Source organism: Magnolia sinica, chromosome 5, assembly GCF_029962835.1.
Source record: "Magnolia sinica isolate HGM2019 chromosome 5, MsV1, whole genome shotgun sequence".
In the NCBI taxonomy this organism is placed as follows: domain Eukaryota; kingdom Viridiplantae; phylum Streptophyta; class Magnoliopsida; order Magnoliales; family Magnoliaceae; genus Magnolia; species Magnolia sinica.
The window spans coordinates 19923791-19951627 of NC_080577.1; the positions used below are offsets into that span (position 1 = coordinate 19923791).

The 27837-nt window shown below is 41.6% G+C and overlaps 1 protein-coding gene across 1 annotated transcript; it reads left to right on the forward strand.

Moving 5' to 3' along the window:
* The first annotated feature begins 1760 nt into the window (after positions 1-1760).
* Positions 1761-26719, forward strand: LOC131245679 (uncharacterized). Its single transcript, XM_058245283.1, has 9 exons — positions 1761-2060; positions 2517-2588; positions 2995-3084; positions 13777-13819; positions 20213-20319; positions 21234-21329; positions 25176-25366; positions 25488-25557; positions 26338-26719. Exons 1-9 carry the CDS (start codon positions 1869-1871, stop codon positions 26446-26448), a joined length of 972 nt encoding a protein of 323 aa, XP_058101266.1. The 5' UTR covers positions 1761-1868; the 3' UTR covers positions 26449-26719.
* Positions 26720-27837: the final 1118 nt, after the last annotated feature.

The following is a 27837-nucleotide window of genomic DNA, read 5'->3' on the forward strand; positions in this document are numbered from 1 at the left end:
AGTGAGGCAAAGTGAAGATTTAGCGAGACAACCAAGAAATTGAGCGAGACAAGTTGAAATTTGAGTAAGAGAACCTAAAAATTGAGCGAGGCAAGCTGAAAATTGAGCGAGAGAACCTAAAAATTGAGCAAGGCAAGGTGAAAATTGAGCGAGGTAACCTACAAATTTAGAGAGGCAAACTAAAAATTGAGCGAGACAAAGTATATATTGAGCGAGAGAAACATAAAATTCAACGAGGAAAACTGAAAATCAAGTGAGGCAAACTAAAAATTGAGCGAGTCAAGGTGAAATTTGAGCGAGGCAAGTTGAAAATTGCGGGAGGCAACCTAGAAATTGAACGAGGCAAAATAGAAATTGAGCAAGGGAAATATGAATTTGAGCGATGTAAGCTTGAAATTGAGTGAGGCTAACATGGAATTCATCGAGGCTAACATGAATTTGAATGAACTTTAAATGAAATTGAACTACCCTAACACATAACTGAATGAGCTTCGCATGAAATTGAGTGAGGCTAACTTGAATTTGAGCAAGGTTGACATGAAATTCAGCAAGGCTAACATGAAATTCAGCGAGGCTAACATGAATTTGAATGAACTTTAAATGAAATTGAACTAGCCTAACACATAATTGAACGAGCTTTACATGAAATTCAATTTCTCATCAGTGAAGTTGACCGAGCGGTTCATAAAATTTTTCATCATAGTACATGAATCTGTGGAAGTTCCCCATCATATTTTTATGATATCCCTATCAAATTTATGAATTGTTCAGGGAATTTCACTAATCATGAACTAGGAATGTCGGTGATGACTCGAGCATATTGCTGAGAAGTAGGTCAAATGGACCAAAAACTCTCGCAAATTGGAAATCAGTTTGCTTGATACTCTTATCGTATTGAGTTAACTAAGTTGGGCCTACCTCGAATGTATGTGGACTATCCACGATGTTCATCCGTTTTTCCATCTAAAGTAAGGGTTTGAGCCCAAAATGGTAGCATAGCCAAATATGAAGTGGATCATACCACAGGAAACAATGATTCCACCTTAGAAACCTTGCTATGCCCCACAATGATGTTTTATTTGTAATTTATCATGTTCATAGGATGACTTTTACATGGATGAATAGAAAACCAGGTGCAAGCTTCATCCAGCAGTTCAATGGCCCACAAAAAATTTATGGTAATAAGGGAAATATATTAAATTATACCTATGGTGTGTGCTTTCTTCCGTGGAGGGACCATTTTCAGAAAAACGAGAAAATGCAGATGTATGGAGAGGGTGCGATCCAATGAGAGGATGGTGCGATCTAAGAAAAGGGAATTTCGTGTAGGAAAAGGGTTTCTTGTCTCTCTTTTTTATTTTTTGGAAATGGAGCGAGGTAAGGGAGTGAAAGGAATGTCGGTGAAAACCAGGGGTATTTTCATCCTCAATTACTCAATGCGTCCGTGCAAGGTCTAAGTTGGTAAAGTAAGTTTTGCACTGTTCATAAAAGACGCTGGGATAAAAGGTGGCGTCTACGGTGATAATTTTCTCAAGTTTTAATATTGGCTATTAAATTACCATTGAACTGTGTGATCCACCTTAGATTTGGATCTGCTTCATTTATGGGAAAATTTCCTAAAATGAGATTTCAAAATGGATGAACGGCATAGATGTAAGGAAAATAACATCATGGTGGGCCCCACAGTCAGGGATCTACATACCCCGGTGGATCCGGGGATCACCGAAGCCGCGCCCGTCAAGACACGTTACCAACGAACCTCCGATCTCACAGGCGAACTGATATTTATCTCCCTCTCCGAAAATGGAAACGGAAATCGTGAGAGAAAAATCGCTGCGTCTCCGATTCTCAGCGATTCGAGCTGTTGTATGTTTTCTGAGTTGATGGCGAACCTTCCTCAATCGCTCTCCCTCAATCCCCCTTTCGTCGGTCCAAACCCTTCCTCAGCCAACGCCAGCTCTCAGGGAAACAAAGACAGGAAGATGGCCACTGCCGAGCAACTTGTCTTCGAACTTAGCGATCCCACTCTCAGAGAAAACGCCCTTCTCGATCTTTCCAAGGTGAGTCGACTCATCCCAACAACTCTTCTTTTTCTCCGATGCTCATTCTGTTCATCAAAAGGATTTTTTTCCGTACAATTGAATAAAATTGATCTCCGTTATGGTATGTACGAATTACATGAAGTCGATGATCACGTGGCCTTGTGTTTTTATCTCCGCCCTTTTCTGATCTATCGATATTGGGAATGTATCGGATTCGACCTGAAATGTTCCCAGCGTCATTTGTTTTTAAATTCATTTTTGTATAAATAGATTTGTTTTGGCATCAGAATATTTGATCTTTAATCTTTCAAAACCACATGATTATGGACCACATCAGCTCAACATCATCGCACGCACTATGGCGAGTTGATGTTTCCACAATCCTTTCCTTCTTCCAGTGCTTATGTGTTATGAATTGTCGGTGTTTGAGATATTCAATGAGTTTTAAGGCTGTCTCCATCTTTTTCTTTACAGAAAAGAGAGTTATTTCAGGATCTTGCTCCCATGCTGTGGAATTCTTTTGGTACCATTGCTGCGCTCTTGCAGGTTTGATTCCATTTCTGTTGAGCAGGGGTAATCCGCATTAAACTTTTACAGGATGTGCTGCTTCTGTAGGAGCTGAGATTGAGTGCACAGCATGGCCCGTCTGATCTCTGTGTACTTTCCGGATCTTCTGCTGGTGTGCACTCAATCCTGCTGCATGCCACAAATCCAGGTGTACCATTTGATTCTATTATGAGAACTGATCACCTATGGCTGGCTGTAGGCTATGGGCCGTTTTTTATTTGGCTGAATTTTTTGTTTCCACTTTTGCCCTTGAAAATATTGGATATTTTTGGTACAAAATGCCTGTTTTAGTGTGTTATTGATTAACTTCAGCCATGACCAGTTAAAGGCGATTTATTCTCTTCCATTATTGGCAATTGATGGTTAAACATCTGGGTACTTTCAGGAAATAGTTTCAATATACCCTGTTCTTTCACCACCAACACTCACTCCGGGTGCATCTAATCGAGTTTGCAATGCTCTCGCTCTTCTTCAGGTTAATCATCTTTCTCTTAGGTTTATTCGCGGAAGTTATAATCCCATAAGATATGTTTATTTTATGCAAATTATGAGTTTCAACCTTTTGAAAAAGTTTAATTGAATATCATATTTGTGAAGCGTAGTAGGTTTGATGCCAATTCAGCAACTTTAAATCGGCGTGTTTTTTGGGGTGCGAAATGTCTTTTCATTTCTTGTGGACACAATTTATTTGCCTAAACCAAGCATGTGGGGTATAATCAATGTTACCTAGATTGTCGACTCCCTACATTTTCCGCTCCGAATCATGCGATCCGGATTACGGGTCTTTTTTTTTTTTTTTCCTGAAAGATAACGATTTCATTACGAAGAAAAAGATACAAAGAAAGGGAGGCTACAGAGATTGCAAACTCCTAAACACCTAAAAAATAAAGGTCGCTAGCTGACCAATTGTCTACAGAGGAGGCCCATTCAATTAAGAGACACTTAGACTTGGAGATGACTGCGTCGATCGAATTTGAGGCGTTCTCAATGCATTTGCTGCTCCTTTTGATCCAGACAGACCACCAGATGGAAAGAATCGCCATCCTCCAAAGTCTGGATTTCCTTTTGCCGATTTTCACCCCATGCCATGCGAATAAAAGATGGTCTGCCGATTCGGGAGTGCACCAAAAAATATTGAACTGAGAGCTGATATCAGACCAGAATTTAGATATAAAAGAGCAGTGCAGGAGGAGGCGATCAACTGTTTCCTCGTCTCTCATACAGCAGAGGCAAATCTTTGCTAGCAGCATCCCTCTTTTTTTTTTTTTTTCAGATTGTCTATGGTTAGAATCTTCTTCTTGCTGACTAACCAACCAAAAACAACGAACTTTGGGGGGGCCGGGTATCTCCAGATATGCGAAGGGTGACAGGAAGTGGAGCTGTCCAGGTTGTTGTGGATCAGATGATAGAGAGATTTAACGGAAAAGCTACGAGACTTTTCTAGTCTCCATAAAAGTTTGTCGTCGCCAGTGTGAGAAGGCCTAGCCGAGCAGAGAGCATCCAGCAGGGCCGAGAAATCTGAAAGTTTCCAGTCATTCCAATTCCTTTGGCAAAGAATGTTCCATACTATGTTGTCTCCTACGATGGAATAGCAGTCAGCCACCGATACGTCTTTACGAGGGACTAAAAGATCAATATTGCGAAATCTGTCCTTAGTGGGGCCTCCCCCAACCAGATATCTTCCCAAAATCTGATGTTTGATCCCTTTCCCAGATCGAAGGCGACACCTTTGAGAATCAACTTTTTCGTTTTTAGGATGTCTTTCCAGATAGCCGACGCCCTGTAGTTCGAGGAATCTTTGGTCCACCATCCCCCCTCTGATTTGCCGTACTTGCTTCTGATTAGCATGTTCCTGAGGTGACCGTTTTCCGACCTTAGTCTCCAAATCCATTTCCCCATAAGGGCCTGATTCGACTTTAGATCCTTTATACCTGTGCCTCCTTCCAGAGTGTGGCTGCGTACTTCTTTCTAGTTTAAAAGGTGGAATTTCTTAACTTCCTTGCCATGCCAAAGGAAGTCTTGTCTGAGCTTTTCAAGGGTAGCCAATATCGGGCCCGGGCATCTAAATACCGACATAAAGTAGAACGGTAAATTGGAAAGGGCTGCTTTAATAAGGTTGAGCCGACCTCCTAGTGAAAGACAGCGGGCTTTCCATCTAGCGAGGTAAGACTGAAACCTGGCTATAACTTTCTCCCACTGATGAATAGGCGGCGGACCATAGTAGAGGGGAGGGCCAACAAAGAAAGAAGGGAGAGGCTGCCGTGTAGTCGAACACTTCAGCGAACGAATTGAGCTCCTCTGGCGTTAGATTGACCCCAAAATTTTTTGATTTTGCTAAGTTGACACGCAGGCCAGAAACAGCTTTGAAACATTGAATTGTTGTGTGTAGGAAATCCACCTTGTCAGGACTAGCTTCAGAAAATATGAGGACGTCATCCGCGAATTGGATGTGGGAGATCTGGTGCGACATACCTCTCAATTTGCAGCCACACAGGAATCCTTTAGCTTGGCCCTTATGCAGCAACTTGGACAAAGCTTCACCCACCATCAGGAATAGGAAGGGAGATAGGGGGTCTCCTTGGTGTAATCCCCTTGAGCTTTTGAAGAAACTGTGAGGGGATCCTTTGATGAGAATGGAGAAGAAGGTCGAACCTATGCAAGCTTTTATCTTGCTTCTCCATTTGACCCCGAAGCCCATCGGCATCATCATGTAATACAGAAAGGCCCAATCTATGTGGTCATACGCTTTTTCGATATCGAACTTGCAAATGATATTTTTGGATCTAGATTTGAGGCAAGAATCCAAACATTCGTTTGCAATAACGGCACAATCTACGATTTGCCTACTGGGAATGAAGGCACTTTGGTTGCCTGAGATGATCTTGCCTATCACCATCTTGAGCCAAGAAGTTAGAACTTTAGCAAGGATTTTGTAAGGACCCCCTATCAGATTGATCAGCCTGAACTCTTTGAATGTGGATGCCCCAGCATTCTTTGGAATCAGAGCTATGAATGTGGCCCTTAGCCCTGAGGACAACTTTGATCTGTTATGAAATTCATTTTAGAAGTCCAGAAGATCTGATCTGATAATCTCCCAGAATTGTTGAAAAAACAGAATGTGAAATCCATCAGGGCTTGGAGCCCTGTCATTCCCAAGGTCTTCAATTGCCTTCCATACTTCCGCCACGCTGAAGGGAGCTTCGAGCTGAGAAGCTTCTTTTGAGGAGATGGACTCCGTCTGAAGATGATCTAGCCGAGGCCTGAGCCATTTATCTTCCTTGAGCAGCGAGGAAAAGTGCGAAATGGCCTCCTCAATTCTGTTTTTATCTTCTATCCGCTTGCCATTGACTACGATGTTACTGATTTTGTTAATTTTGGAGCGCATATTAGCAATGCTGTGAAAATAGGAAGTGTTCCTGTCTCCCTCCTTTATCCATTTGGCTCGGGATTCTTGCTTCCAAGAAGTTTCCTTTTCGTAGGCCCTCGCTGAGATGGATTGGATCAATTGAATTCTTCTAGTTAGCGTGTCGGAAGACATAGGAGAGGATTCTGCTTCTGCATCAATCTTCTGCAGCTTTGACAGGAGGGAGTCAGTCTCCATTTCCCTAGCCCTGAGATCCCTTTGCTTCCACTGCTTCAAACAGGTCTTTAGCTGTTTGAGTTTAGAGGATAATCCGTAGCCTACAAAGCCCTGTACCTGGAAACCAGTCCACCAATCAAAGATCATTTGATGAAAGCCATCAATTAGCAGGCAAGAAGAGTCGAATCTGAAAGGTTTCGGGCCCTAGTTCTATTCATCAATAGATAGAAGGACGGGATTGTTGTCCGACGTGACTCTAGGGGGAATTGACTGGAAAGAAGAAGGGAAGATGTCCAGCAAATCTGGGGAAATCAGGAATCTGTCTAGACGAGACTGGATTGGGGAGGCTGTCCCATTGGTCCAAGTAATCCTGGACCCAATTAGCAGGAGATCCAAAAGCTCGAGGTCGTCTATCTAGCACGAGAATGCAGCCATCACAGGAGAGATCTTATTTCCTCGGGATTTTTCTATAGCGTATCTTGTGATATTGAAGTCTCCCGTGAAGCAACAAGGGCCAGCAAAACTCTGGTGAATAGAGCTCAATTCTTCCCAGCAATCTTTTCTTTTGGCATCTTGAAGAGGACCGTAAACCGAGGCTATTAGGAAGAGACGACCGGAAGCTAGCTCTTTCAGAATTGCTGGGATCGAGAAGGAGCCGATCTGATTGGACTGCATAGCCCACTTTGATGATTGCCAAGCCATCAGAATGCCCCCAGAGCTTCTTGAGGAGTTTAGAACTAGCTGTTGGACTCCACTGGACTTCCAAAGAGACTCCGTCAGATAGTCATCAAAGTGGGGGACTTTGGTTTCCTGAAGGCGGATGATGTCCGGGTTATTTATGGAGCAGATTTCTTTTATGAGTCTACGTTTTTGCTTTGACCCCACTCCCCCAACATTCCAAGTGATTATCTTCATGGGGCAACAGATCTGCCCCGATTGCCCATTTCCTCTTAGATGTTGCTTTGGAGGTTCAGCCCTTTGGAGTGAGAGAGGAGGTGCTGCAATTCTCTATTGTTGCAAGATTTGGATAGTCGACGACAGCGGGGTTTTGTAGCCGATAAAGGTCTCCCTCAAGACTCCACGCACTAGAATAGGGCAATGAAGTCCTCAGGGCAATCCCCGAAGTATAGCCCTAAGGCCCTTCCCACGTGACCGATAGCGTCCCTAATCCACTTCTTCCTTTGGATGGTGTCGATTAGCTTAGCTCTGAGAGTATCATCTGGGAAGTGATGGGAACTCCTTGTCTGAGGATCCTTCATCGTCCTCAGTCGAAATTGCAGTGGTTCAACTTTGATTACGACCTCGGAGGAGTCTTCCTGGAATAGCGTGAGAAGCCCATGGTCAGTCCAGTCCGAGAGGGGCGAGGTGGGAGAGGAAATGGAGAATGAAGAAGGAGGATTCTCTGACTGCATGGAGATGTTGTTGTAGTCAGCGACGTCATCACCTGTCCACGATCGAGTAATGGTGCCTGTCTGGCTAGCTTGTCTCTTCTCTCTGGGTAGCAGGAGCGGAGTCGACGTCCCATTCCGAGGGGAATGATGAAGGGGGATGAGATTGTGCGGTTTAGAGCGGTCGAGACTCGAAGAGGCGATCGGGTTTTGGTATCTTAAGGGTACCGGGTCTAAGAGAGACGATGCGTTGTCAGGTCCGGGTCTCGATCGAGTGAGGGACGGGTTCTCTACGATTCGAGCACGTGGCAGGCATCTGCAGTCTCTTGGGGCACGCTTTGACGTGTTGGAGATAGCAACCGGCGATAGGCTACGTGGCGAGATCTCCTGCGGGGGAGAGGAGAGGTCACACGTGCCAGGGGGTGGCACGTGTCTGGGGAGATGAGTAGAGGCTTCACCACGTGTAACCATCTCCTTCGAAAGAGAGGAGGGGTCGCACGTGCCAAGGAGCATGCCTCTGGGGAAGATATGAGAAACCTCGCCACGTGCAACCGTCTCTGTGATGGACGACGCATGGGTCGTGGAGAGAGAGCCACGCGTTTGGGGATGTGACTGGCCTCTGCCAAAGCCATCGAGTGCGCCCGCTGGTCCGAGAGGACTGAGAATAGGTGCTCCGAGGGAGCATGGGATGGGTGCTCCTCCTTCCACAGGAGCCCTTGTCCTGGAGTGCGGGCAAGGTTCTCGAAGCTTCCAGAGGTCACCCCATCTCAGTGTTGGCTCGTTCTTGGCTTCCCTCTGAAGCGGTAGATTGATATGTCTGCCTTTTGCAATTACTTGTATATGGGGCGGGAGGGGATCTCCCTGGGTTCTACAAACCCGAACTCTGGCCATAGCCACCTCCTCTCCCATCCTGGTTTTGGGGTCCAGTTCGATGAAGGAACCTATGGCCGAGGCCACCAATATGAGGAAATCTTCGTACCAGAGTTCAAAGGGAATTCCCCATATGAGGATCCATACGTCTTCTTCCCCGAAGATGGAGTATTCTTCCCAGGATTGCACCCTGACGATCCGTCCGTCGTTGTGTAGGGCTCCTGCCATGATCAGAGTGTCCGGATTGAAGCCGGGACCAACCCTGATCCATAGCTCGTTCTAGCTGATGGGATTGATTGTGTATTCCTCCGGCACGATTCTACAGCAGCCATCAATCCAGTCTTTGACTTGGGAGAGGGGAGCCCCCTCTCTGGTGTTGATTACCACCGAGTTCTGCAGCGCCTTCTTCGAGAGATCCAGGTGATCTTGGCTGATGTGTAGAGTAGGTTCGGACTCTCCGGAAGGGGGTTTCTCTGGTCCTTTCTCGTATTGTTGCTCTGTTCTTCTAGGGGTTTGAGGTAGAGATGCCTCTATTGAACTCAGGGGGTTGGTGAGGCTCCTTGAAAGAGATTGTGTTTCGACAATGGGGGTCCCCTCGAGTAGACTTCCTTTGAGCTCCTGAGGTTGCTGCAGAAATTCGAGATGAGCTCCGATGCTGAGGACGAACTTGGCCAAACCTGGCTCTTTGAACCAGTAATGGCATCCCTCCGAATCGTTCGCCGTGAAGCATGAGGATGGCTGTAGAGAATACTTCCTTAGAGCTCATTCGGACAAGGGCAAAGCCTCGATACTGGCCCGAAGCTCTATCCCATGGCATAATCACATCCATGACTGCGCCCGCTCGTCTGAAGACTCTCGAGATGTTGATAGGGAGCCATCCAGCCGGGTAACCTCTGACAAACAAAGTAGGGTAATCAGTGGATGATCTCTTTGTGGAAACTGCAATGCTTCCTTTGTGTTTTTTCTTGACTACTTCGGTCCATTCTTCTATATCTTCCTGTTCGTGGAATCGGTTCCAGTTTCCTGGGTCTCTTGTCTTCTTCGTTGGATCCTTTGACGTCGCCGTTTTCATCGGGTCTTGATGATCCGTATTGCTGTTTTTACCATTCTGAAGTTATGATTCTCGACTCTAATCATTAATTACGTCGTAATCTGAATATTTTACAGAGATTATAAAGATATTCTTTGATTAACACCACAAATGTAGGATCTACAATAATAATATTCATCATATTTCATATATTAATTCCAGTATCAGACTATCAGTTTGCATATATAACTATACTGAGCATACTTCAATTTATGCGTTGGAGTGACCCACATGATCCTACCCCAGCATAGCCCATATTGGAGAAAGTAGTGTATTGTGCATTATGTATCCATTCCTGTACATTGTACCGGAGCGACCCACGATCCCTATAACCTTGGGTATAATGCACCAACTATTACCAATAACCTATTGAATTCGTGGTGGTATTGTGTCGGAATCCTGTCAATGGTTGTAGGTGTATTTTGCCTCTCTTCAGTAAGATGACTTCTGGTTGATTTTTTTTCGTGGCCCGGTACATTGAAAACATCACAGTTATTAACAAAAGAGTCTAGAAAAACCTAGGCATCATGGCATTTATATTTGTACGTCAATATGCCAGGTTCGGCCATCCTATGCCAGGATGTGGGGTATAATCAATGTTACCTAGATTGTTGAGCCCCTACGTTTTCCATTCCAAGTTCTGCTATCCGGATTATGGGCCATCTGATGACCTAGATTGCAATTTTTACCATTCCGAAGTTATGATTCTCAACTCTAATCATTGATTAAGTCGTGATGTGAAATTTTTACTGAGAATGTAGATATATATTCTTTGGTTTCTACAGTAGCAGGTGCCTAACACCATGAATGCAGAATCTACGATAATGATATTCATAATTTCATTTGTTAATTTCAGTATCAGATTATCAGTTTGTAATATAACTTTATTGTGCACACTTCAATTTGTCTGTTGGAGCGACCCACATGATCTTACCCTAGCATACCCATATTGGAGAAAGTAGTGTACTTTGTATCTGTTCCCATACAATGTACCGGAGCGACCCACAATCCCTGCAACCTTGTCTATAAGTCACCAGCAGGTACCAATTCACTATTGTATTCATGGTGTTAATATCGTGTCGGAATTCCATGAATTGTTGGAGGTGTATGTTGTGTTTCTTCTATGGGATGACCTCTGGTTGCATCTTTGTTCGTGGCCCGGTAGATTGAAAACATCACAGTTATAGAAGTATCATTAACAAGAGAGTCTAGAAAAGCTTAGGCCAAATAGAGCATCATGGCATTTAAATTTAGGTGTCAATATGCCAGGTTTGGGCCAGCCATTTCCAGACCCTGGTCTGTTTATCAAATTGATCCTGATGCTCATGCTGGGGCCTGACTATATGGGTGTGGACCTTAAGCTTTGCACAATGACATTGAAATCATTGTCAATGCTGCTGTTGAGATCAAATGCGAATTTGGGGTTTAATTTGGTTTGTTAAATACCAAAATACCCTCCCTAATGCTCCCTTGGGAGGTTTTAGAAAACTTTAGTTCCTCAAATTTTGCTTCTTTTGGCGAATAGCTGACGGCCCTACAGGCTGATTCTGAGCGCAGCCTGGTTATTTGCTTAAGCAGCCAGGTCCATGCCTACAGGCTTTATTAACAGGCTCAAGCCCGGCACATCTTGGGTTGGTTCTTCTGTTCCAGGTGGGCTACTGGACCATTGCGACTTTACATTTAAAATGCTAGAACAAAAAGCAAAAAAATGTCAAGGAATCTGCAGATATTTTTAGAAAAATACATCTGTAAATGAGCTAAAAAGTTAACTCTAAAATAAAATAAAATAAAATAAAAGAACTAAAAAGTCGTAGGGAGGGATGTTTCTTCAGTTCAAGCAGATAACATCAAGTCTCCTGAACCAATCTGTTAATGCAAAGTAATATAACATACGAAATGTTTATAAGTTTCTAATTTGGACACATGTCTAGCCAGCAGATTGACATTACCAAAACACATCTATATTGCAGGATGTTGGCTGGCTGGCGCTGAAATGTATCTTTGAGCAACCCTATGAAAAGGAGGATATGTAACCGGGATTTACGATGCTTCTGAAAGTCTCCTCGGTTAGCTTCCTAATATAGCATGAATAATCCAGCGCCCTAGACATGACAAATAGTTTGCCCCTTTTCCTACATCTAGTTATTTTACCTTGGCGACCTTAGCATGATCTGATGCTCTGGGCCAGGGTCAATCCATTCCCCATCCCACCTAATTTTAGGCTGGGGTTGAGGTGGACTTTAATTTCCAGACCTATAGCCCAATCCATCCAGAGTTGTTAAAGCCCGGTCCATCCTGTTGTATTTACAACCAAAGCTATCAAAAGTGATACTGCTTCTTATTAGAAGAAAATCAAGAATTTCATCCCTATTATTTTATTTTTTTGTCTATGCTCAATGCACAGTGGAGCCGGCAATTTCAATGACCTGGATAGGTTTGCTGTATGTTACATGTACACTGTAGATGAGTTTGTGACTGTGAATCTTAGCAAATGCAAATTGCACTCTAGCCCATTTTTAAAAAATACGCAGGAAAATGCTATGGTTGTTAATGCTTCCAAATAACACCAAAGCTCTAACATCTCTCTCTAAAAAAGGGAAAAAAACACCATAACTCTAACATGAAAATGGAAAAATGCCATTGTTGTTTATATTTCCGAATAACACCAAAAGTCCAAATCTCTAACATCCCTCTCTTAAAAAAGAAAAATAAAAAATGAAAAAGAAATAAAAAACCTCAACTCTAACATGAAAGCAACGGTGATGTACAATTAGTTGTATAGTACAACTGATAATCTCTTCACCTTTAAATTTAGAAATGATTACTTGACACATCCAAGAATATGCATGTGTGTGTGTGTGTGTGTGTATTTAAGGCTGAAATAGTTGATCATACAAGTAATAATATATTGATACTTCTCAAAAAGTACATTGTTCTACAAAAAAAGTACAATGGTTAGATTTGTAGAGTAATTAAATTCAGAGTATATCGATACTAACGTAACATTTTATTAGTATAAATATATGTGACTTCTATTGCATAATAGAAGTTAATGACATCTTATTGGGCCTTATGGCAAAGACTGTCCAGGCCACGATTTTGGTATGCTTCTAAACTTAAGCCTAGGCCCTGCCCATGGGTTGTAAAGTTTAGTGCTTGCCCTGCACAACATGGGGCCATAAATGCCATTGGGCTACCTAGTCTGTTGACTGCCCTACTTTACAGGGCTGTAAATGGCCCAGACCTGGGGTTAGTTTTGGCTGACTTCCCTAGTTTACAGGCCCTTCTTGTTTATACCCACCGGTCTTGTGATGTGAATTCAATCTCCACGAGGCTGTAAATATGTTATTCTTTCTTCTTCAAAGTCCATGCCCCGCACAACATGGGCTAGGCCATAACTGCCATTAGGCTACCTAGCCTGTTGATTGCCCAGTTTACAGGGCTGGGCTAGGCCATAAATGCCATTAGGCTAGCCTATTGCCCCAGTTTACAGGGCTGTAAATGGGCTGTACCTGGGGTTAGTTTTGGCCTGAATTTTGAACTGGTTTGGCTGGGCCTGGCCTATCGGCAGGCCTTCTAGTTTATACCCACTTGTCTTGTGATATAAATTCAATCTCCATGAGGCCCTTAATATGTTATTCTTTCTTATTCTTCTTCTTCTTCTTCTTCTCTAAAAGGTGCTGCTTGTTCTAAAATTGAAAGATTGACTGCAGTTATTGCCAATTGTGCACAAATGTCAGAAAAAAAACCCATCCGGAATCCACTTAGACAAACATTTTTGAAGGCAACTGCCAAATTGCCGTGCTTTGGGAACTGGTCAAGTGTGGCACAAGGCGCGGAACCATTCTAAAGAAAATGCATATGACAAAACTCTGTTCCGAGATCCGCTTCTTTGTATTTCTTGTTAAGGTAGCATAGTCAAACAATCATTTTGAAAATTACTTTTGAGACTTGTAGAAACAATTCCCACACATGCCGGGATTGATGTATTGAACATGAAAGTCATTTACATCAACTAAAGTTTTATTTCAAAGACTCGATGTGCAGCTAATTTTTCTTTTTCTCACTGTCATTGCTTGCTGCTTGCACATACCCTAGGAATTCTTTAAATTCATTGACATTGTTATGCTGATCTTGCTCAATTTTGTGGACATAACTGATTTGATTTCCTTTTTCAAATTTGTGGACAACTTGACATAACTGATTTGGATTTCCCTTTTTGTTTACCCTTTTCTACAGTGTGTTGCTTCGCACCCAGATACAAGGACTCTTTTCCTCAATGGTAATTCCTCACAGTCCTTGTTTATCCATTTGAATTAAAATTCAAGTTCCAAAGTGACATAATATTGTCATGATGCAAATCAATGGTAATTCGTCACTGTCCTTGTTTATCCAATTGAATTAAAATTCAAGTTCCAAATTGACATAATATTGTCATCATGCAAAAAGTTGAACTGAAATTCAGTAATTCTTTAATTGTAATACATAATTCAAGTATATCCCTAGATTTAATTGTAGTCTGTCACTTGAGGAGCTATCTTAGTTTGCATAGTATCTCTAAATATCTTGCAACTCTGTGGATGGATGTGTTCTCTTGTCAGTAAGGAGTTATGATTTCTGTGCCTATCATTAACTGCCAGAGCCTTCTTATGCTATTCCATTTTATTCTTGATGAATAGATATTACTTACAAAAGAACAGAGAGAAACAGACACAGAGGAAAAGCAGCTCTCTGAAATCTAAACAGAGTAAAAACTACAGGCACTAAGCAACAGAAAAAATGCTGAAGCCATGAACCAAAAACCAAGCCCCTAGCCCTTTCCCGCTATAAGCAAGTTATCGCTGACCACACTTTTCTTCATTAAGCGATTTGCCTGCATTAGAACAATGTTGCCCGTAGAATTCAAGCTAGGTGGAAGAAATGGAGATGTGCCTCTGGAGTTTTATGACATCTTCGTGTACCACTCAAACTGAAAAGGAATTTTATAGGATAGCTGCAAGACCAGCCATGCTTCATGGGACAAAATGTTGGGCAGTCAAGGAACAACATGTTCATAGGATGAGTATAGCTGAAATGAGGATGTTGAGATGGATGAGTGACAAAATGAGGAAGGAGAGAGCTAGAAATGAATGCATTCGGGGGAACTTAGGAGTAGCACCAATAGGTAATAAGATGGGAGAAAGTAGTCAGATGGTTTGGTCATGTGCAATAGAGATCAAGAACTATGCCGGTTAGGAGTGAGTTGGTTCATGTTGAAGGCTCTAAAAGACAAGGGAAAGGCCTATAAAGATGTGGATAGAGATAGTATAAAAAGATTTGAGGTCCTATGGTCTAACTGAATGTCTTGCCCTTGATAGAGTGGAATGGCGGACAAGATTCATGTAGCCAATCCCATTTAATTGAGATAAGGCTTAGATGATGATGATTAGCAGAACGGTGCACAATGGAGAACAATAAGAATGAAGAACATAAGTCGGACACTTCCTCAATAAGATTTGTTACTTCCCAAGGGCAATTCGATCCATCTCAATGTGTTGCTTGAGTCTCCTTCAATAATTATGTAATTCAGATTGTGTCAGGCATTAATGTGATTCCTTGCAGCAAAGCAGCAACTTCAGTGAAATTAAGAGTCCTGGACATGCAATGGGCCAGAAAACTCCAGCAGGATTTCTCCCTCGCGGTTCCTCAGAAGACCTCCAATCCCAGCCTGGCCAGGATTTCGTAGAGAACATCCATCGAAATTAAGCTTGACGCAATAACCCTGGGGCTTTTGCCACTGCTAGACATCCATTTGTGTTTATTTATCCACATGCACACAGTATCATGTTTTCAGAAGCAGAAGTAAATTGCTGTTCAAGTTGCTTTGCTTGTTATTATTCCAAAGAGCTTACATTTCAGTTTTATAGATTCCAATATTTTCTTATTTTGTCTTTATGTATGATTTGTGGTGTGAATCATGATTGATGTTACAGGCACCATTTGGGTAGGGTATCTTGCAACATCAGGATTAAGCGCAATCAAATTCACATTGAAGAAGTGGTTGTTTCTTCCACTTGTAAGTTTGGAGGTTTTTAATAGAAGTAAAATGTTTAAAGATTGCAAGTAACTGGAATGAAGTGGCTTTTTCAATGTGAATCTGAAATGGAGGCAGGGCATGGCCCTCCCAGAATTGTGATTAGGTTTAATTGGGTTTTTCCGGGATCCCCTACCCAAAGGCAGCTGTGACTTAATTACTCCTCACTCTGTGTAGGTTCTGTTTGTTTGTTTTTTCATCCCAGGGCCACATTCCTTCATTTTATATTTTTCTCATCTTTTTTCATGTCGACAGCATTTTATGTTTAGGTTTTCTTCTAATTAGAGCTTCTTCCGTGAGGTAGCTTCTTCTGATTGGCATCTTCTTATAAACTAATATATTCCATAGTAGATATTGACATCTAGATTGCTCAGAGATTGAGGGCAATGTGGTCCATTTATTTCCATATGAGTTGTGTTATTTGTCTAAAGAGGAACGTAGGAGCATCTGGTGGCTGAGAATCAGATGTGGGCTACCAGTTGTAGTTGAAAGAGAAGTTTTGATTCCTGCTTTACAGTTGTGCCATGTAGAGGCTGCTTTCTTACTGGTCCTTGGTTTCGGGAGCTTCAATCTTTGAGTCCTTGACTGGTGTTCTTACCACGTTGATTCAGTTGATCTAGGGGTTAAATGGACCTGATAGACTAGAGAACCTTCAATAGATGAGTGTAGTGGAATTGCGGACCACATTTCATCTGAAATAGGACTATTTGCAGGAATTAAATACAAAAACCAACGTTAGCAACTCAATTTCCAGCAACTAGTGATAAATTCCAGGAACTAGGAAAGCTCTCTGTAAATAGAATTGTTTTCCAGTGAGTAAACAGATTTTCCAGCAACTGATTTCACAAAAATCAGCAACCAAAATAATTGGAAACCATACCTGAATTAAGTGCTGGAAGGGTAAAGGAGAGAATTCTACTTCTAACAACCATGGCTTCAAATAACACCAGAACTCCCTAAAATGAGTTGCACATTTCTCCAAAAAGAATATAGAGAAACAGTTCAATCCAGTGTTCAGAGTATCATTATCGTTACATGTATTGATGACTTGGGATATGGTGGAATTTTTCAGTGAAACTTTAGAAGATGTTGAAAGACACATCATTACACACAACAAAATATTAAAAAAACAACCATGCATATTCAATTAATTATGCAATGTCGGACAAAAGCATATTTAATTAATAAATGTGATTCTAATCCTAAGTTTTAAGAAATATCGCAATAATTCAACATATATAATGCACAAATTTAAAACTAGGATCCCCAACAAAATTCAAAAAATTGGAATTTTTTTTTCCTGGAATTTTGCAGGTTTTTTTTTTTTTTTTTTGATGAGATAACGAAAATTTCATTAAAGAGAAAAGAGGGGAAAATTGTCTGCTGAGGTAGCTGGCAAGATTAACTCCTGAAAAAAAGAAATTACAGTGATTAAGATTCACTACAATGGAAGCCCATTCAATAGTATACCCATGAACTTTGCTAATGACTGAGCTCACTACATTAGAGGCGTTATTAAAGACCCTTCCATTACGCTCTTCCCAAATCGACCACCACATGGCCAGGATAATCATTCTTCAAACCTTAGTTGTTTGGGAACCAAGAGCAGCACCATGCCAAGCTTTTAGCAAGCAGTCTGTCGACTTTGGAGAAGACCAAGAGACACCGAATGAGTTAAGGACTGCTGACCAAACTGTAGAGAAGAAGGGACAATGTATGAAGAGGTGATCCACTGATTCTTCAGCCTTCATATAGCAGAGGCAAATGTTTGGAAGGACCATTCCCCTCTTTCTCAAATTGTCCACAGTGAGGACTTTACCCTTCCCTACCAACTAGCCAAAGAACGCAATCTTAGGAGGGGCCTTGCACGTCCAAACTTTTTCTATCAAAGGCTTGTGAATATCTTTTGTTTTCTTCTCTATAAGGCTGTATAAAGACTTCACTGAAAAAAGGCCTTTCCTGTCCAGTCTCCAAGCCAAGGTATCTATCGAATTCCGAGCAAGGATATGAGGATTAATATGGTTGATAAGAGTTGAAAAATCTTCCAGTTCCCAGTCCCAAAGACTCCTTCTGCATGGGGGGTTCCAGATGATATCATTTCTCTGGCAGGAATAGCAATCCGCAACCGATATAAAATGATCCGGAACGAGCCGATAAATACTTGGAAATTCACCTTTGAGAGGAACGGCACTGGCCTATGGATCTTCCCAAAAAGCGGATCCTCTCACCATTGCCAATACAATAAGAAGTACCATTGAGGACTACCTTTTTAAGGGAGAGGATTCCTCTCCATAGAGCAGAAGCCCTATAAGATGTGGAATCCTTAGTCTACCACCCGCCTGTGGATTAACAATATTTGCATTTAATTAACGTGTTCCATAGAGTCCCCTCCTCCAAACCGAGTCTCCAGATCCACTTCCCAAGCAAGGCTCGGTTCATTGTTTGAAGGTCTCTAATGCTAGCACCGCTGGCTTGGATATTTTTGCAAACCTCTTTCCACTCGACCAGATGAAATTTCTTCTTTTCCTCCTTCCCATGCCATAGGAAATCTCGTCTAAGTCTTTCTAAGGTAGACAAAACTGCAGGAGGGCATTTGAAAAGAGACGAAGTAAAGAGGACATAGCAGCTTTGATGAGAGTGAGATGACCGCTCGACGATAAATATCTGCATTTCCATCTTGCCAGGTACGATTCAAATCTATCACCTTGTCCCACAAGCTGTTCGGAGGTTTGCTAATGCATAAAGGGAGGCCAACATACATAGTGGGGAAAGAACCCATTGAGCAGGATTAGCGAGGTTTCCAGTTTCTACGTACATCATCGATTTTTTAAGATTTACCCTAAGGCCCGAGTCTGCTTCGAAACAACGGACAATCATGCGCAAATTCATGATTTTTTCCTGCTCGGCTTCGCAGAAGAGGAGGGTATCATCAGCAAACTGAATGTGAGAGATCCGATTGACCATATTTTTAATCGAAAAGCCTCTGAAAATGCCTTTTATCTGACCCTGTCTCAGCATTCTGGAGAGGGCTTCACTCACTATAAGAAAAAGAAATGGGGACAGCAGGTTGCCCTGACGTAAACCCGTGGAGCTACTGAAGAACCCTTTTGGGGAACCATTAAGGAGGATCAAAAAGGAAGCCGAACCGACACATTCCTTCATCCAACTCTGCCACTTGGCCCCCAAAACCCATCCTCTGAAGCATGTAATGCAGAAATTTCCAATCTACATGATCATAAGCCTTCTCTAAGTTTAACTTACATAACAGCCCTTTAGATCCTGATTTGTGATATGAATCCAGACATTCATAGGCAATAAGAGCGCTGTTAATGATTTGTCAATGATTTGTGATATGAATCCAGACGTTCATAGGAATTTGGCAGGTATTAACACTGCTATTGTTGTAATATCGATAATATCGCGTGATATAAACTCTAAAATGTATATTTTCAAAGTGATGTTGCCGATATCCCGTGATATCGTCAGCACATGTGATAATATCGGTGATGTTATTGACAATATCTTGCAAATTTTATTTTACCCCAATATTTGTATTGCTGAACCAACAATACCGAACCAGGAACACTGATTTACTCAATCCAATATAATCTCTCTCATATCGCTGAAAACAACCCATCTGTACTATAAAATAAAGCCCTGACAACTCATACCCTGGTTACTTTTAGTCTCAAACCCTTACAACTGGTTTCTTAAGAACTACGAAATGGCAAATTCGTCTGATATCAGCCACTGGCTGACTCAAACCTTTATAACACTTCCAACTGAGGTTCCTAATATCTGTATGAACAAAAGCTAATTATACATGCAAGCCCGTGTTATGATCAATGGGGAGGCTCCAGGCCTTCCAAACAGTGGACACCTGAGGCCTTTCTATGATGGGTTGCTGACATCATCATTTGCTGATGATGTCAGAGCCCCCGGGTCTCCAAACAGTATGCATCTGCTGTCTTTATTTCTTCTCTGTGCTGCCTTTGGATGCACTAAACAAACAGCAAAATCTGGCATGCTTTCCCAACAACATATGACTGAAGGTTGTGCCCTGTTTTGTGTTTGCTACATTGCTTTGATCCACTTCAAGTCTTGATCCTTATGTTGCTTATGCTGGCATTTTCTGGAGTCTTGGATCTAGTACCTGTGTTTGCATCACACCTGGTGCCATGAATTATAGTATGATGGCTGCAGTAACAAAACCCGTGGCTGGCACGATTTACATGAGTTTCCAGCTTGGCTTGCTTGAGCAAGTGTGCTGGTTGACTTGATTGGGGTGTCCCTGCCTTTGAGGGTATGTTAGTGCTTCCCTCTTATCTATGCAGCCACGGGTACCATTTCCTTTTTCTCTATTCTCTCTATTTTTAATTAACTTCTTATTGATGTGAATGATTGTGGAAGGTTCATCAATTAATATGTACTTCAATAAGTTTGCGCTCTTCCTTTTATCATGGCTGACATTGAAAGAATGATCCTTCGATGGATTGAGTTCTTCCATTGGCACTCTAGTGTTCCATTGATCTGGTTGAAATTCATTAGGATAACTGTGTAAGGGAGTATTAATAGAATGCACAACATATTGTTCCCTTGCAGCTCATATACCTTTATATCTGTATCCATTTCTAAACACCACCAGCAAGACAAGGCCATTTGAATACTTGAGACTTACCAGCTTGGGAGTCATCGGAGCACTTGTAAAGGTACCATGTAATAACAAATTTTTTACTATATATTATTTTAACTATGCTTCCATGTCATTCGTGCTTGAGGGATGATGTATTGATGTAAACAAATCGATTTGGCAAAACTACTTTACAGCATATAAGTTTATGCATTCTGATTTGGATGACTAAATGTCTTCTCAAATTAACTGTATATGGAATCATCATCATCTAAGCCTTATCCCAATTAATTGGGTTCAGCAATTTACTGTATATAGAATGCAAATGGTAATTGGGTGAGGCACATAGTTCCAGTACTCAAAAACTCCAGAGTCCAACCTCATACCAGATAACTGAGGTTATGACTTTCCCCATGCGCATGATCCCCTGATCCTGTCTGCATGTCACTGACATGGGCATTTCAGCAGTGCAAAAGGTGGCACCCACCAGAAATGTGACCACACAAGAAAATCATGCTGTCATTTCATCAGGTCGGTCGCATGTCGAATTTCTTTCTAAAGCAACCATTCTTTTCTCATGGGGGTGGCCCACCTGATGTGTGGACCAGCCTTACTTCTGAATAAGGTCTTACATGTGCTGCAGGTGAAGGCATCTGGGGCTAGCAACCTCCTTTTACGTATTGTAGCTCATCTTAGTGGCAACTTAGTGGGGGTGAAAAATGGTCACAAGAAGTGCAGGTGAATGCTAGAAAATATTCAAGTTGGGAAGTAGTGTATTTCCTCAAATTGTTCTGAATGGCTACCGGACAGGCAAATAAACAAAGACTGAAGTAGATCACACTAGAAAATAGCAGCAGTTATCTGAAGTGGTTGGAATTATGGATATGAAAAACTTGCGTCAGTTAAAATTATTTCTTTGCTATTATTCATTGGATTATGGATTTTTGTGTATTTATAAGTTGAAGAAATTGTATCTAATATTTTCTTTTACAGGTTGATGATACAGAAGTTATTAGTTTTCTTCTATCAACAGAAATAATCCCACTTTGTCTGCGAACAATGGAGATGGGTAGTGAACTTTCAAAAACAGTGAGTACCAACTTTCTGGATCTCTTTGGTTATTTTGAACTCCCTATCATCCGGTTGTCAATTTCCTTGGGAAATCCTTTTGTTATTACCGCTCAAAATGTTTAGGTAGCAGATTTAAGCATAGCTGGGGATAACTGTTATAGGAGATGACAGTTGATTATGTTATTTATTTTGTTTAGCTCACATCCTTGTAAAAGTTAGATAGCTTGTTTTTCCGATTGGAGCTTAGTGGTGGATCTTATGTGCAAAAGGAAGAAAAAAAAAATATAATTGTCTATTAATCATTCAAACTTGTGGAATTATTTTTTTAGTATTTAGGTCTACAGCTAAAATGAGGTATATAAGGGCTGTCAAAGGGCTGGGCCAAGGTCTGTCCAAGCCAGTCTGCAATTGAAAACCCAGGCCTGAGTCCGTCCCACGCCCGTGGTGGGCCAAACCAACCAGGCCTGAGCCTGGCTCATGATGATTATGCATGGCCTGGTTCTGGTCCGGCTTGAGCACAGCCACCTTCTTAGTGCATGATATAGGCTGTTTGTTTGGTGTGAGTTGCGACCAATCATACATGATATTGACAAAAATGTCCTTGAAACCTTAAAATGGACTGGGCTGGATCAGGTTTATGCCAGGCTGATGGGCTTCTATACAGCCCAAGCTGGTCTGATTAATAAACAAGATTAATTTTTAGGCCCGAGGGCTTAATAAACAGGCTTAAATTTCAGACCCAGGTCTGGCCCGTGGGCCTAGTATTTCAGCCCAAGCCCAGCCTGAAGCAGGCCAATCCTGAAAACCAACAGGCCAGCTGGCCCATTGACCTCCCTCGCTGATATGGAAATGACACTCCATTATTGGCATGCATTTTGTTATTTCATAGATTTCATTTCCTCAAAAAAGGCCATTTCCTTCTCTCTAAAACCTCAGAAATGGTGATTTCACCTTTTTTGAGAGACAACTCTCACCTTTTGACATGCCTATCTTGTTCTGGGAGGGCAGTTGTATCTTATTAAAGCAGCCTTCTCGAACATGCCTATCTATTTTATGTCCCTCTACGGCTGCCCAAAATCAGTGTTAGATAGGCTTGATAAATTAGAAGGAGATTTTTTTTTTTTTTGGAAAGGGGCCAACGAAAAGAAAAAAAGTTTAACCTGCGTAAATGGAAAAAAATTTGCAAGCCATTTAATGAGGGAGGAGCCAGTTTGAAAGATATAGATCTTATGAATGTTGCCCTTCTTGGAAAGTGGCATTGGAGGTTCACTTACGAGACGAGAAAACTTTTGGAGAGATCTCTTTGTCCAAATATGGCACTCATAGGGGTGATGGAGCATAAAATCTTCCTCTCTCTATGGCACTTCTCATGTTTGGAAGGCAACTGTTATCACCGAGCATAAGTTTCATGAAAAAAAATTCCTTTTCTCTTAGAAAAGGGGTATTCATTTTTGGGTGAACATTTGGTGTGGGAATAGGCCTTTACAAGATCTCTTCCCGGGTATTGCTACTATTGCCGTGGACCGCTTCATCCTTGTTGATCGTTGCTACTCCATAGAGGAGAGTCCGTTGTTTTGTCTCCTTGTCTGAGAAATTTGTCGGATGGGGAATTTGAGGAGCACCTTAGCCTTCTTGACCATTTGAAGCTTGTCGTGCCTTTGGCTTAGGAAGAAGACTCAATAATTTGGAAAGCTCATAGCTCCGACGTTTTCTCAGTGTGTTTGTTCTATAATTTTATTTCTAAGCTGTCTTCCCAGCCTTTTTTTTCCCCGTTCCATTATTGGTCTTATGGTGTCCCTCTGAGGATTGCAGTTTTTGTTCGGCTTGTGGGGAGGAAGAGAGTGCTAACCATAGATAACCTTAAAAGATGATCCCATATTCTACCTAACATTTGATTGATGTGTATGGGTGACGCGGAGTCAATTGATCATCTCTTCATCCATTGCCCCTTCATGCATAAAGTTTGGGACCACTTCATTTCTCTTTTCCATATCTCTTTGGTGATGCTGAAATTTGTTGACCATCTTTTATGGGCTTGGCAAGGAGCTGCTGCAATGGGTAAATCTCGGAAGGCCATTTGGAGGCTCGTCACGATGGGAATCTTTTGGTTTATCTAGAAAGGCTGGAACAGTCGATGTTTTCAAGACAAGTATTCCTTTGTTGAAAAGATTATTTGTTTAGTGAAATTTACTGTTTTGGAATGGGCTCGTTATGTAAAAGCAATGAAGTCTGCTAATATTTTTTCTTGGTTTTTGTCCTAGTGTCGGGTTATATTCTTTCTCCGTCTATTGGCAGTTTTTTTTTTTAAAAATAAAATTTCAGTTATCTTTCTCTAATAAAAAAAACCTCACTTTTTAACCATTGACCACTCCATATTGCCATTGAAATCGTGTATATGCTAAAACAAGCAGTTAAATAAGGATGATTTTCCACAGACTCTCTTTTCCATTGTTTTCCTCAGATGTGATGTTTTGCTTTTCTCATCTACCTTTTGGTTTCCACCAATCCAAACATGGCTTAAATAAATAAACAAAAAATCTGCAAATAAAGAGTTTGACTCCACTCAAATTCTATCCACCAACTTTATTCCAAAAAAGTTGTGTAATGGTAACCGTGGTAATTGCCATGCATCATGGGGTCATAACGACTGTAACAACCGTTACGGAAAAGTTGACCTGTAACGGCCCATACGGTTATGGAATACCATGACCATATGGGCCTTGTATAGGCTTTATACACTACACAGTTGTTGATAATTCTTATTTCCAGAAACCTGTTGAGGTGTTTGGGCATTTAATATTGCTAGAGACTCCAAAGTCCAATCTCAAATAGATTCCCTTTTTATCAATCATATGGTGATCTATAAACAACCACATGAAGTAATTTTTTTGGGAAAGCATTATTATTATTTTTTGGGAAAGCATTATTATTATTATTTTTTTTTGAAAAGAATTATTAATATTGTTATTTTTTTTGGAAAGCATATATTTTTTAAGCCGTACAGTGTGTTGTACAGTGTCCGTGTTGTCTATAAACAATCACATGAAGTATATTTGCCGTACAGTGTCTGTGTTGTACAGTTGCTGCAAGCATTCCAATGAATATGGTTTAATATACAGTCCTTTTAAGGGATCTCCATTGGACCTGTGGGCTCCCAATCCAGTTGGCTGTGTATATGGGTCTTCTGTTGGATTTGTGTGTTCCTCACTTCAATCAAATGCAAATCTGGGCTTCATCTTTTAATGCGATGGCATTTGGGATCCAACCTTGGACTGTGTCAACATACTTGATTTGTTGCCTGGATGCATCAGTAGGTCATTAGACTACTATCCGATTCTCCACATGTGAATGAATTCCCTAATACGAAGGATCCACTTGGTTTTTTGATTTAAAGGTTTGTATAGATACCCATGGAAGGTATTTAGTTTATTTGGGGTTTGATGGGCACATTTAAAGATGTCAATGGCAGTGCTTGTGTTCACATCTCAAATGGACGTGGATTGCCTTGTGTTCTAAAATGGAAACTTGCACTCTGCATTCAAGGAGCCTTTCTACATAGGGGGGATGTTTTAAGTACCACACGGCATATTTCGTTGTGTGTGGCGTTCCATTGGCAGCTCCAGGTTCTACTTGACGTCTTCTAGTTGTTATCCTTGCATATACTCTGGTTCATGTGGAGGACATGAATGCCACGGATGTGCTGGACAAGCATGGGTGAAAAGATGATTGTCCATTAGACTTGTTAGGTGAACTGTAGCTTTTGATCTAACTTCAGCTAAATGTTACTAGTTTAATGTTGGAGAACTGCTATTCAAATGCATTTGAATTCTAACCAATCCCTTTTGATCTACTTGAATGGTGTAGGTGGCTACCTTTATTGTTCAAAAGATTCTCTTGGACGATGTTGGGCTGCGATATATCTGTGCTACAGCAGAACGATTTTTTGCTGTAGGGCGTGTTCTGGCGACCATGGTTCAATCACTTGCCGACCAGCCCTCTAACCGGCTGTTAAAGCATATTATTCGTTGCTATCTTAGACTTTCGGACAATGCGAGGTTGGTTTATAGATTTGTTTATGGCTTGATTTATTATGTATTGTTCAACACCTTTTTATGTTTATGTTTATTGGCCTATCTTATGACATCGAAGTGAGATCCTTGGTTTCCTCAAATGCAGGGCTTGTGAAGCTTTGAAGAATTGCCTTCCTGACATGTTAAGAGATTCAACCTTCAATAGCTGCCTTCGTGTGAGTGCCTAATTTGTGGAATCTTTTACAATTTACTTTTTATTTATGCCCTTGGGCATTTGGGCGGTTGTAGGGATTGGAATGATTGTCAACCTGAAAGTGACCTGGTTTTTGCAATGTGCATTCATGCAACTCCTAATGGAAACAAAGTCCTGAGTAGAATATGGGTCAGGCTGGTGAAAGACTCTGAAGACTTCATATGGGTTGGGCATGAGTTAAAGTTCCCCTTATATTTGCCCCAATGAGGATGTTCAGCTCACAATATTTTGCTCTTTTTTGTCCTCGTTTCTTTTGCTTCACAATTTTTCCTACTTATATTTGGGTCCGAACCCGTAGATCAATGGTAGATGAGGCGTGCTTATGGTATGCAGTGATGGCCATTACAGGGCTGTAAAGGCTGTTACTTAAAGGTAGTAACAGTGGCAACCGTTACATGTTATGGGTTCGTAATAGCTGCAACACCCGTTACCGAAAAAATTAGCTATAATGGCCGTTACAGCTCCCGTAAAGGCCCCATAACAGTCCAATAGGGGGCCGACACAGGTTTTTTAGTTATTTATTTATTTATTTTAGTTTTATTTTTTTATAAATAAAAAAAAGAGACCGTAATGGCCGTTTTAGCTTGTATCGTAAAGGTAACAGTGGTGGCCATTACGGCCACTGTTATCGTTACGGAATATGCATGCCTCAACGTGTGTGCGCGCGTGCACGTGTGGGACTCGCTGCAAGGTTGGCCCTTGTAATTCTCCCTCTGTTTGACATTGGTTACACATGCTTCAGGATGACCCAACAACCAGGCGGTGGCTTCAACAGCTCATACATAATGTGACCGGAGGAAACCGGGTAGCAGCGCTTCAGGCAGGAGGACTGGAACATATGCTGGGCAACTAGGCTATTTATATTTCTTCACGACCCACGCACACGAATTTTGCTGTTGGTTGAGGTACGTCTGTTGTTGCCTTTGTTGCAAGGGCATTAGTTAGTGGAGCTTCACTGAATGTTCAAGTGCCAACTCAGGCATTCTTGTTTTCGGTAATTGTAACATTATTCATGCGTATATCATCGCAGAAAGCTGAGTAGCTGACAATGTATTTGCATTCAGTGTCTCACACTTTGTTCTGGATTGTTAAAGTTGTGTTGATTTTTAGGTGCCTTCTTATAATTTTGTCTGTTATCTTTTGTATTTGCTTCTTGGAATTCATATCCATGAGGGGAATTGTATGATAGTTGGTTTAATGATTTACGATACTACGGTGTCCTCGGGTCCTTATTCCATAAAGCCGGTGCCTATGATCTAGTCGACCATTTACACATAGAGCCAGTGCCTATGATCTAGTCGACCATTTACAGTGGGACCCACGGGGAATGGACTTTGCACCCAAAGAATGTACTCGATAATTAAACCCTTACCTAACCTTGGTGTACTGGTGTTAAACTATTTAGAAAATAAACACTAACGGTCCATGTTCAACTAAAAAATGGCCAAAGATTGGATGGGCCCACTTGGGCTTCCATTGGAACCTGAATTCAATGGCCACCTTTGTGATATTTGATCGCAGCTTCTGGACCAATGGATTGATCTACATTAACTCCACCAGCAATAACCCGTTGATCCACCCTCAATGGCAGTTGGAGTATTTCTATGAGGCTGCGATCGTCAATTGAAAGGCGTGGCCATGGATGAGAGTGGGCTTCTTTCCCTTCTTGAGTAAGGGAATGAGATTCATCCATGCGGCATGGGACGCGGCCTACCTGGCAGAGCTTTTCACCATCCGTAAGCTCCTCGTGGCCCCATCCGAGATCGCGGATGTGATCATAGATTTTGCCATGCCCACGTCTGATGTGGTGATCTTGGCCAATGATGTGCCATATCCATTCCCATCTGGTGACCCAACTTATTAACTGAACGGGAAGATCATGAGATTCATCATTGATCAACATTGGAAGGTTGACACTTCGGGTGTCCCACCCAACTCGATATAATTACTTTGTCCCAAAAGCAGATCATTCGGTTGAAACTCGATACATTACAATGTATGAATATACAAGTGTTATGGGAGAGCAACTTGAGAACTAATCAGCTACAGTAAGCTACGTGCTAGCTTATTGTGTTGCCCCATTTTTCCTGCAGATGTATCTTTATGTAAAACATCCGAGCAATGAAAATGGTGGACCCAGCTATGAAGATCATCTGGCACATATCACTCTGGTGCATTCGTCAAGTATTTATTTGCTATCCAGTAGACTGGGCGTGTTTCAACAATGATGTCATGCATTTGA

What these genes read in the sequence shown, in the direction of transcription:
- LOC131245679 (XM_058245283.1), top strand. Translation starts at nt 1,869, where the DNA reads ATGTTTTCTGAGTTGATGGCGAACCTTCCTCAATCGCTCTCCCTCAAT. An exon ending in TCATCGGAGCACTTGTAAAG is followed by an intron (nt 20,320 to 21,233) that starts GTACCATGTAAT and finishes TTTCTTTTACAG; the next exon opens with GTTGATGATACAGAAGTTAT. An exon ending in GTAGTGAACTTTCAAAAACA is followed by an intron (nt 21,330 to 25,175) that starts GTGAGTACCAAC and finishes TGAATGGTGTAG; the next exon opens with GTGGCTACCTTTATTGTTCA.